Source organism: Lissotriton helveticus, chromosome 8, assembly GCF_964261635.1.
Source record: "Lissotriton helveticus chromosome 8, aLisHel1.1, whole genome shotgun sequence".
Lineage (NCBI taxonomy): Eukaryota > Metazoa > Chordata > Amphibia > Caudata > Salamandridae > Lissotriton > Lissotriton helveticus.
In genome coordinates this window covers 322335146-322347595 of record NC_136069.1, presented here as the reverse complement: position 1 = coordinate 322347595, position 12450 = coordinate 322335146, and the positions used below count along the sequence as shown (strand labels likewise).

The 12450-nt window shown below is 42.6% G+C and overlaps 1 protein-coding gene across 3 annotated transcripts in view; it reads right to left on the bottom strand.

Moving 5' to 3' along the window:
* Nucleotides 1-12450, bottom strand: part of SGCG (sarcoglycan gamma) — a 1080151-nt gene that overhangs the window by 288748 nt on the left and 778953 nt on the right. For all 3 annotated transcript variants that reach the window (XM_078657093.1, XM_078657094.1, XM_078657095.1), the window contains exon 4: nucleotides 711-798. In XM_078657093.1, coding sequence (XP_078513219.1) covers nucleotides 711-798 — 88 coding nt within the window. The remainder of the gene's footprint in view (nucleotides 1-710; nucleotides 799-12450) is intronic.

The following is a 12450-nucleotide window of genomic DNA, read 5'->3' as shown; positions in this document are numbered from 1 at the left end:
TGTACAGAAGGGAAAAGGGCAATAGCAGAGCTAGTAGTTTCATAGACTATTGGCTTTGCAAATTATTTCATTAGAAATGTATTACTGAGAAGCCATGCATTTCTTATCATAGTAGAAAGTGGTCTATTTTGAAATTCTGAAAACTATATTCCCTAAGTGGGGTTGATATGCGGTACACTACTTTTTCCCATTGGTAACGTATATTCAGTTGCAGATATAATAAACGTCCGACTTATTAAGTATAATAAAGTAATATTGTTTAGTTATTCCTGTTTTTTTTGCAATTTGATTTTCGATGTAATTCTTAAAATTGGTTTTCCATGACTTGTTTTCCTCCAGTGTGTTTTCTCAGTTTTCCATCTTCCATTAATTCACATACATGATACATCACTGTCATATGTTGCTTCCCCAGGCGCTTGAAGGGAACAATCTTACTCATCCGATATTGTAAAACGTGTCATAGGCCATAAATTACACTGCAGGTGTCAAATATATTTTATGTCTAAATGCTTTTTAGGCCTTTGAAATGTATAAATAGAAAAGCATTTAAAATGAAAAGCAGAAGCAGGGGACACCTTGATAAAGATACCAAAATATTGGTTCACTGTATCCAATGAAAGATCACATTTAATTCTTTCTTCAGCATTAACTACATTATCAATAATCTTTAAGGAACAGTTTATAGGACTAGAAAAATGATGGATACTCACCGATAAGTAATCTACCCGTAACCTGCCCTTCGGGATTTCGAGCATTTACAGTTACATTGTGAGTAGAGTGAAGGAGCAGAGGTGAATCCTAAACAGAACAACAAAATGTTAAATTATTAGTACCCCAGTGGTTCAAGCATGCTCAATAAAAATCGTACTTTTCACTGTAAACAGAAAATGAAGTTTCATTATCATTTTTATTAGAGAAATACATCCTCTGTGGATAAGCGGAGTCTCTTAGTGGCGCAACACAAACATTGCACTAAAGTAAAAGATAGGTGTATAAGATTTTGGATCCAGAGAAATCTTGCCCAGATGCCAATGGATTGAATTATCAAAAACACACATAAGTTGGCAGGGTGAAGTTGAGACTTTTGTTGGCTCCGGTCAGTAGAGTGCAGAACCTGTGAAATACCATTTGTGTGTGAGTGATCAAATGTAGGTCAACTCACCGATGAAGGAACCGAATAATGCTGGGGTACAAGTCACATTGAAGTGGATTTTAGGTTTGACACAGACACCTTCACATGTCAGTCACATCTTTTGAAGTCATTACATAATACTAATATTATTACACAAAGTGACAGCCCTCATCCTCTGCTTTTCCTATGTTTCATTTGAATTTGGGAGTAGCCCACATTACAGCTCTTTAGGACTGGAACTCAAGGTCAGGACTGGAGTTAAGGCATTTTACTCGTTTCCTCTAGGAAGCTGCAAGGCAAAAGAGCCAGTCTCTTCGATGGCAGAGAACAGAGTCGGCTGGGTCAGACTGGCCATCCTGGAAGCCCTGTATATTGCACACAGCCCTGCATCCTGGAAACCCTGCATGCTGCAGGGCCTGGAGGCACTGACCATGTTTTTTAATCTTCACTCACTCATCAGCCTTGTAACCAGTGTGAGGCTGCACAATGCACTGTTAGAGAGTCAATACTCACACTATCTCTGGTTGGGTGTTGCGGTAGAGGGCCAGATGCTGGACTCGACTACACAGACAGCATTTTTTTAACTAATAATTGGCTCTGTTGTCGGGAGGACAGTGAACAGAAGACCCAACTCTAGCATATATGTGCGCATAGTATCCACACACCTAACTGCGAACCTTGACAGAGTAGATGAATGAATATTGTGTCTGATATGGTGTAAATGTGAACATGCCCCTGATTATTATGAACGGAGGGTATATTCTGGAGTGATTAAAGGTAAGTTAGACAATGTCTGGTACTGATGTGTGCACAGAGAGATTCTCCACCCTTATATGCTCTGATAGCTCAAAAGAATATTGTTGTGCTCAGCCTCTTAGGGACACACTGTCTAAAAGTCCCTCACCATGCTATACATCCTCAAATTGAAAGAAGGAGCACAAAAAAAATAAGTGATACATATAACCAATACAATTTCCACAAGTAATATTAGGAGATATTTATCCCAGAAAATAGTTTTCCAACGAATTTGTTCAGTTCTTTTAGATTTTTATTCGGAATATCTTGTTGGTGTCAGTCAGCATCCAACCATATTCCAATACAAATATCATTAACAGCCAACGCGTTTCGGCCCCACATGGGACATCATCAGGGCTCTTGTGAATCGTTCAGTGAGTTTGTATTCCTCAGACGCCCTAGTCGACTCTGATGCTGATAATACTTGTGGAAATTGTATTGGTTATATGAATCACTTATATTTTTTGTGCTTCTTCTTTCAATTTGAGGATATATTCTGGAGTGAAGTTAAAGAGGTTGCAAATATGACCATATACTAATACTGAATGATTAACCAAATCAGAACCCATTTGTATTATTATTGAGTGGTGGTGCAAATCTGGGCATGCAGTAAAGGTTATCAAATAGCGTTGCAGTTGTTGCCATGCAGCCAAGAGTTCTGACTGATAGTGTAATAGGTGATGGCACTAACGAGAACCTACTGCAAATCTTAAAATGCATTGGGATTTTTGGGTGACTAGAGAATCTAAACATTCGTAAAAGTAGCAATTAAAAGTAGCAATTATTCACATAATTTAGGCACATCGGTATGATAGTGCCCGGTCCTTGTGTGCTTTTTTGCAAAGGCATTTTATTTGCAATTCTTGGAATTTCAAAACTTCACAACTGCTATCCGAGGCCTCATTCTGTTAGTGTGGTTAACCTGTCTGCATCCATCCATGCACTCATTTACCCATTCATGCATACACCCATATCTATTCATGCATACTCTCACTGATTTGTTATTCATTGATGTTCCCACCAATTCATGAACCCGATTATTAAGCAGTTAGAAACTTGCTCATCCATTAAACCACTGACTCATTATAATATCCATTTATGCAATTATGACACAGACAAGTCTATCACTGAAGAAGCACTTTCGCTTATAAAGGAGCTATTTATATTGGATTTGCCAATGCTTATTATAGTTGTGAGAGCAATCTGTAAGCTGGTATGCATATATAATGACTTCCTTTCATTACGGTGCTGTGGATGCCGTGCTGAGTGAAAAGAAAGCGCTGTTAAATGAGAACATATATATATATAAATATATATATATATATATATATATATATATATATATATATATATATATATACACATATCCATATACATATGTTCAACCAAAACACCCTCATTTTGAAAACGCACTCCACAGCAGATTACTTAAGATCAGCCAGATTTTTATTCGTGGATGTTTCATCTGGCCTGACACGTTTCGGAGCATGGCTCCTTGTTCACAGGCTGCCATGATGTTCGCAGTGTGCTGAAAGGCATATTTCCCTGCAAAAAGTTCTCCTTAAGTGGGTTTCAGGTGAGTAAACTTGTGTTGCCTGTTGGGAAAAATAGTGCATTTCAGTAAGTAGTTCTATAGTAGAGTCTGCGTAACATCGTGCAATAAGCAATAGTACATTACCCTTAGTGGGCCCCCAACCAGTAAAAAGCAGTAATTACGCTACTCTGCTGTTCCACAATTAAGTTCCGGATTGTCAGGATCTCGTGGCCCCCATTAGCATCTCGGGGTTGTTAGTAGTTGTGATGATACTACCATTGGCAGACCTGGATGGGTCAGTAGGTGAAGCAAACTGCAGAGGCCTCCTGATAAGGGCCCTGGTACAAATTAAGCACTGCAATGTACACTTTAGAAGTATGCAGTGCTCCACTAACAGCTCTACCATGTAATTTATGTAATTTTTTTGCTCAATGATAGAAGAAGGCAGGCCCCCATTTGTGTGGGGCATGTACTCATGTAAAAGAGACCCCCAACAGTACATTGGCAAAAATATGCAATGACTTCTGCTGGCAGTTGTGAGACACCACTGATCTGTGGTCACATTTGTCTACTGGATGATATTTCTCCTTGCAGTTAGCCCCACCCACTAATGAGCAGACATTACCAGCTACTTAAACGATCATGTCTCAGGCCTCCAATGGAACACAATGTTTAATCTGTTTATCAATCAGATCTTCTATGGAAATTTCAAAAAAGCATTTGGATGAGCAAGTGTGAATTGACTGTCAGTGATTTATGAACTTTCTGAACTGCTTAACGTAACTTGGATTATGCCTTATGTTACAATATTTAAACACACGAAGATAGGCCTTTATGATGATGTTTGTAACAATCCTGTAAGGTTCGTCACAATCACACACTTCACCGTTTACCCGATCAGACTACTGATTATGTTACTAGGTTGCTGTATAATTTGCTGGGATAGCTTGCAGACAAATTAGAACTAAATCAGCACAACCACTTCTACACTTAAAATGGAAGTACACGCATGCCTTCCTTTGTAGTGTACACGTATCCAAAATGGTCAAATCGCAGTCAGTAAGCACCAGAAAGATTATTTTGAAGAAGCCAATGAGGTACGTTACTTAAGAATTAAGTTTTAGACTTAAGTCTAAGACTTAAGTTAGTCATTTGATTTCAATCTAGCTTAAAACATTGGCCAACATAAATCACAGGGACTAATTCCCCAAAGCTTTTAATAAAATAGAAGTCAAATGTGTTAGAATCTTTAAGGTTGACTGTTAACAATGAGATAGCCTGTCACAAAGCGACCATTACAAGGACTAGTTTAGGATGCGGTCTCTATCGCAAATTTGGGCTAACTGTTGTCTTAAATAGTTGAGGAGCTGGAGCAGTGCTGTTTTTCCACCTCGGACAGTAGTAAATGGTTCCTTGTAAAGGGAAATTAAAGGCATGTCAAGCTTTTGGCTGCAAATGAAGCAGCATTTTTGTTAACACGTCTAACTAAACAAAAGAACATAACACAATAATCTATACAAAGAAACATAACACAACTAAAACATAACAGGGCAAAACACAACAAACATTACAACTATGCAACACAACAGCCACAGTACAGCATAACACCACATTGCACAAAAGGACCTGCAGCACAAAAATCAACAGAGCATGTCACCCTAGCAAAATGCTGCACTGCAAATATGCGCAAACATATAACACACTTCAACTTTCAGAACTCTCGTTCATAATGCAGTGTAAAAATGTGTTTGCACCCACCAAGCATTGCTGCTTTTCTACTCACGGCCGACTTTAGGGCCGTGCAGCCACACCTGGTGCTGAGTCATGGGATGCTGTGTTTAGAAATAACTTATGACTTTAAAAGTACCTGCCGCAGAGTTCCTTGTTTGTCCAGCAGTTTTTAGGCAACAATTACAATGCCAAGATAACCCTGCTGCTGATTAATGTTCCTGCTGGAGAGAGATTAGAGTTTTGTCTAGTGGCAGTTGTGACATCGTAAAGGGTTAATATATCTGCTGCAAAGAACGCCTACCAGCCAGCTCACAGGCCTGTATTTTAAGTGGAATGCTCAGCGGGTAACTGTTTTTGTCACAGAGCTCCTTCTGTTGCATGTTACAATCAAAATATAGCACAGTCACCTATGAACTGTCATCTAAGAGCTGCTTGCAAACTGCATGGTATAAGATAGAACGTTATTTTTTTTCTTCAGTCTTTTATTATCCTAATCTTTCAAAAAACAGAAGGGTGCGTTTAGGTAGGAATGTATTCTTATAAGTAAAACTAGCCCCAACCACTGTGGTACGTTTTGAATCCGGAGTTTGTGCTTCACCAAACCAAACACTGTTAAAATAACCTGCCTACAATTATGGATGTTTTGTGACTCCTATACTTTGTATCCTCATCGTTTGAAGTAACATTTCCTTTAGACTGATTGACACAGTAATAATTGATTGTCTCTTGATGTGAGTGATGTGCAGTGCTCTGACACCCTACACTAGAATGAGTAGTGCAATAAAGCAAATGACATGCACGTGAGAGAGAGGCTATGGAGAGTCGAGGGACACTTTTGGGGGCGGGTGGGTATAGATGGAATTCGTGGAAAGAGAGGTCATTGGGGGAGGGTGCCAAAGGAATTGCCGCACGGGGCGCCACTTGTGCTATCGCCGGTACTGACTTTTTTCCATGGACACTTTGCCGCTTTTAGCAACAAGCTCTGCTGTTGAAAAATTGCAGTAAACAGTTAAAGTGAATTGAACGGGTAAAAGCGAAGGCATGTTCCCTTGCTGGATGCTCCATCATGTCAAATACATTCCCAGGGAAAGGTACTTTGTGTTGCGGCCTGCCCTTACAGCCAAGAAATGAATATGCCACAAATGACTATAGGTCGAAGTTGCACCCAGTGATTAATTGGTAAAAAAAAGAAAAACATAAGTGCCGGAGCCCGAAATTTTCTCAGAAGCCTGCGGGCGCTGCTGCCAAATATCGGGGTTGCCAATACCAAGGATGTATGGTTGATTTAATCCAAAGTACCCGCCCCCAATCCCCCCCCCCCCCAGCAGGCTGACTTCAAGTACAGAGAGCCTGTACCTGTACCTGTTCCTACAAGTGAAACCAGCTTAATCCATCTAAAGCAACTGCTGGTCTGTCCTTTGGATGAGAGGGACCACCTGTCCCTTAGTGTCAGGTATAGGAACTGCTGGAGATGCTGCAAGACCCTGGAAAGGTATAGTCTATACATAACCAGGGCTGACAATGAACTATTGGTCATTAGTGGTATGGTTAATGTTCATGTATGTATGTATATATATATATATATATATATATATATATATATATATATATATATATATATATATATATATATATATATAGTGTATAACTGTAATCATTGATTAATCATACAATACTGAAAATGGAGTGACAACTGAAAAGTAAAGTAAAAGCAAATTAAGTTTCAGACCCAAATAATTTAAGTTCCAATAGTGAGCTGCATCAATATTGTCGAGCCTGTATTGATGTACATATATTTTTCTTAATTATATTTTATTGGGCTTTCGATGGACATGATTTTGTCTACGAATTAAGTAGGCATGTCAAACAAAAAAGCAAAACATACAGTACAGTAGTGATCTCCTCCCATATCCTCCCTGTTCCTAGGGCTGTGCCACCCTCCGTACATCTTGAAGCCTTTCAAATATACTCAGTGAATACCACCCTGCATTCACAGTGTATTGGTTCTAAAGTTCTGCAACAGTAGTCATGGATGAGCCATCTTCCCCACACTTTTCATAATTTCGGGGCAGCCTCTTCCCTCATACACCATTTTTCTGTTATTCTACATACATACATTTCCATTGTCCTGTATCGAAGTGTCGGGCATATCTGGCTACCCGATTTCCTGGTGATCTCCCTTTTTGCCAAAAGAAATCCTAAGTTAATCAGTAATCTTTTATATGACATTGCCTCTGAATCCCTCCAAGTTCCAAAAAGTGTCAGAGAGGCCTGTGCTTCAACAGTTGCTCCCAAGGCCTCTTCCAATCTACCTCGGACCCCTTCACAGAATACTCCTTGTGCTGGACAGCACCCTAAAGTATGCTTGAAAGTCCCCCTTTGTCCACAGTTTTCAGGCATTCTATATACAGAAGAGCTCTTGTACAGTACATTCTATGTAGCATCCAATTCTCCAATATCTGCCTGCAATTGGGTCCTCAACCTCACAAGGTCATCCTGTCTGCTGTTCATTTAAGTAGGATATATAAGGGAGATAGCCTTCACTGTCAGACGTCTGTTCAGTAATCTTCCCAGCGGGGAATCCTCTTTGCTCTCCTTGTCGGGAGCAATCATTGTAGGGCGTGTTGTAGCTGAAGATACTTAAATGTCTGCATTGGTGCCATTTTGCATTTTGTTTGTAGGTACTCCAAGGCCACTGTGTTATTTGCATCCCACACAACTCCTAGTGTTGAGAGGCCAATCACATCCCATTTTCGAAACCCTGGTAGCGCAGTCACTGTGTCAAGTCTCATTCCCATGAATAGCGGGATTTTAGGGAAGAATCTGTTGTCCCATCCTAGTTCCCACGTTACCGTATTCCACTTTGATATCACTATGGCTGTGACTGGAGGGGCATCCGCACTTATCTTCCCTCCATATGGTATGTGTAGATTCCCTTCTGTCCCATATTAGACCTCATAGTACTATCTACAAACATTTAGTCATGCTTTGCCCCGATCTCTGGAGGGTAGCCATCGCTATTCAGGATGAGCTGTTCCTCCATAGACGGGTGCAGAGCAATCTATCCATCGTCCGGGAGAAGGTCACCGGGATTGTGTATGGGCTATTTTACAGTATGTATGCAAAATGAGGAAATTTGATCATTTTAAGAAGCGCCACTCTGCCAAGAATAGAGAGTGGCAGTGCCTACCAGCGTGCAATATCCTGTTGCAGCCTGTGAAGCAATGGTGCCAGATTTTGTCCATTGTGTAATCAGTCCCCCAGGGATACCTACAGTCCTAGGTATTTAAAATGTTGGGTAGTGATTTTTAGTGACAGAGGAAATTCTCCCTATGGTGTGGAATCGCCCATGGGGAGTATTAGGGATTTCTCACAATTTACTCTCAGGCCGGAGAACACTTCGTACACCTGGAAAATCTCTCCTAGTCTTCTCAGGGATACTTATGGGTCCAACACATACAATAATATTTAACTGCATTTAGGGATATGCTCTCTTCCCAGGAGGCTCCCTGTCTCCATCTCCACACTTGAGGATCGAACTGTACCCACTCCACCAGAGTGTCTATCACCAAAGCAAAGAGCATTGGCGACACCGAGCAACCCTGCCTAAAGTCCCTCTGGATGCAGATGCCACTGGAGAGTTTCTGATTGGTTCTTAACAAGGCTCTGGGGTTGGTATATAGGAATGATAAATTTAGATCCGAACCCCATCTTCCTTAGAGTGACAAACAGGAAGGGTCACTTCAATAGGCACTGCCAGCCCCTCAGCCACTTTATTATTATTATAGAGGTGACAAAAATTTATTTTAATAGATCTGTGAGGTATGAAGCCATTCTGTTCCGGATGTACAAGATCTGATGAGGAAAAACAGCCCAAATTACAACCGATGCCCAGGCTGCTGGCACAAGACGCCTCTTAGTTCCCATCTTGAACAGTTACCAAATAAAGAGACGGGCGCTGGAAGCGGGAAGGCAGGAACAGATTTTTATTTCTCATGAGGAGAGCCTGTCATTTCGGACACACGCACAATGTCTTCAAGAGGTGCTCTCACAAGTTTCTCTGAGGCTCCGTCTTTTATACACAGGTTTATGATGCACAAACATTCCTTATTGCAATAAAGGCACTTTGAAGTACGAAAAGGCATGTTTGGAATCCCAGCTTCAGGCCTATTCCCATACCTGTCGTTCGGATGTTGTTTCCCCTCCCAAATGTAACATGTGATTGTAATCTTGCAGCCGGACATTCCAACAGGACACGAGGGCAAGAGGGGGTGATCAGATCTAAGGTTGGGCAGGCGATAAGATCGGGCACTTCGGTTGGTGTATCACGCTTTGCTATGCGGGGTCAGGGGGGGGTACATCCATGAGGCTTTGTTTTATGACTTGGGACCGGGTCGAGAGGCCAGGTGTAGCCGGGGGGGGGGGGTCATCAGAAGAGGGGAAGGGTGTTCCAGGGAGGAATGCAGGGGGTGTCGGTCAGGCAGGGGTGTCACTTTTAGAGCGGGGTCGCGCGGAGGGAGAGGGTTTTATGGCCTATGCATGAGAGACCGGGGGCTGTCGGGGATGCTTGCGAGGCTGGGGAGTGAGGGGGAGAGAGAGAGACGCTGGCTATCGGGAGTGGGCAGAGAGGCCTTGGTGCCTAAAATGGCTGTCGTGTACGTGCGTGCATGGGCCTATTCTGGCGAGATGATGTGGGCAATGCTTCGCGGTATTCGTTCTGCTTACAGCGAGGGGTATGGTGAACACAAATGAACGCCGCTTATGTACATATACATTGTCATTTTCCACAGTCGCCGCTTTTTAACATAAGTTAGTTCATTTCCGTGTTTATCATAACTGACGGGGTGTACATATAGCCATGGGTGGTCAATGAAATAGCGTTTGTCAATACTGGCGGATTATAACCATGTGCAGTTGATGCGATAGACGAGGTGCAATACAGATGAATTTACATTTGTCGTGTTATATACACATTATGGAACCATGTTCTGACTCTCTCTCCGGCGGTATCAATGTACAGTTAAAAGTGACCGATGAAACATTTTGAAAGCAATACAAACTGGTTGAGGGAGGAATTCAGTTCAATACAAGCAATTAGTCCGGGGGGGGGGTAGAAAGTCCAAAAAGGGGAGGGGGGGGGTCTTCGCCACAGTGTCTTTTTAGCAGCGAGCCATCACTGGTAGGTTCTAGTAGTTCGTTTTCTTCCGTTGGCGCTGTTGAGCACCGGCGGTGGAGCTATAGGTCCAGCTCGGATCCATCCTTACACGTCGCAGGGTGCGATCTGTCCTCTGCTGTTAGACCACAGTCCTGTTTCCTAACTAATCTTTTTAAGGGTGCCTCATGCTGGGCACCTGCATTTCTTTCTCCTTCCGTGGCAAACCCTATTCTACCTAAATGCTATTCTTCTTTTCTGAGTCAAAATCCATGTGAAAAAAGGGGGGATTGTCGGATAATCGAGGGAAGAGAGGGCGGAGTGGGATCAGATCTTTGAGACAAACCAAGGGAGCAAAGGATAACGAGCAGGCAGGCCCATCAATCGGGCTCAAAGGGGCGGGGATTTCTGGCACGCATGGGTCAGCAAGCAGAGGGCTTCAAGGCAGCCCTCCATCCTTTCATTTTCCGTGTTTGAGAGTGGTGCCTTGTCCCGCGTCTCGTTGCTCTGCGGCTCCACCTTTGGTCGAGGTCACATGTGCTTCATGATCTGCGGCTAGGCTGTGCGTCACATCCGGCCCCTCTCCTCCGGTGATTGTGTATCTTTGAATGGGTACAAAACAAGCTTTAGAGAACTGGCAGGAGAAGACATTCATACATTTCAATTCCGCCCCCAATCTTAAGTAGTTGGGGATACGTTCATCGGTCACGGTCAGAAGTTATCACTATGGAGTATGTATGCGGGCATTTCTACTGAGTTTGTACTAAGTCTATTTGGCGTTCATTCATGACGTATGTGGAGAGAGGTCAGACTCCTATCAACTGCGTATTCCATCAAACTCGAAATCGGATCCTTCGGTAGAGACCCGTCTTTCTAACCCAAGCCCTGGCAATCTTCTATCGTCATGAGAGAGGGACAGAGGCTAAACATTCTTTTTTCGGGGAGCAACGGTTAATCAGGGTCATCAGTTATACTTCGGGATATGGAGCTGGGGTCAATCGGGAGAAACGAGGACGCTTTGGACATCCGTACTTGGGTGCAGAGAGGTGGGGCAATCTGGGCATTGGGGATTGTGTTTCTAACGAACTGAGAACAGGAGGCCACTGACATATAGTCCCCCTTAAAAAAAAAAGGCCAGATTAGGGGACATCAGTCGTCTTACCTGTCCTTTCCTCCTTAGCCAATTCAAGTTTCATCATTTTACAGAAAGGAGAGGTAGTAATATGGCAAATTACAATTGTTTTAGTTTCTGTCAATTTTGCCGAACACCTTTGTGTTCGAAAACCAATTAGGCTTGTGCCGGCGGGGCACAACGTTACCACACAAAGGAAGAGGGAACAGGGGGACCCTCAGAGAGAGAGAGAGTCGTCCGCATTCTAAACGAGCTATTCAGTACACGTACGACATGGAGAGAGAGAAAAAGAGAGAGAGAGAAACGTGTACAATAATAGGTCATTTAGTGCGCACATAACACAGAACAGCAGGGGTCAAGTTATATAGAAACACAGGCTGAGGGACGACGTAGATCCATACATTACGTACACATGAATTCAGGCGGGGGGGGTAGTACATGCATTATATACTAGAATCCAAGACAAAACATAGAACAGTACTTGGCCAAAAAGATTTCTTCCTGCATGCTGCGCATCCTTAGTATCCTACTTAATTCATCTGGCTGCCTTTGCTGGAGGCCTCGGTTGCAAATACTTACACCTTTGTCAATTGTTCGGGAACTAACCTGGTCGGGCTAATACTCACGGTGGGATCTTCGAATCATTTTTAGCGAATGGGTATCCAGGCTGAGGCAACGGAGGGTGTCAGTCGGGAGAACAATGGGGCAGCTTTGAGTTTCATGTCTATGAGGGTGTAAGAAGGAGGTGGTAAATCTTAAACATTTACAATATTCCTAGTTTTCCAGGAGGAGGGTACTTGGGCAAACCTCACCCCGGAATATTCCTGAACCTTTCCCTATTTAGTTACCGTATGAATTTACTCATGGGTGCACGTCATTCTTGGTTGCATTATTTGGGGTGCTGGTTGGAGTCATATTTTGTCATACTGCAATGACCCGCCAAGTTTCTGCTTCAGGCCACCCTCCCAGTCGCT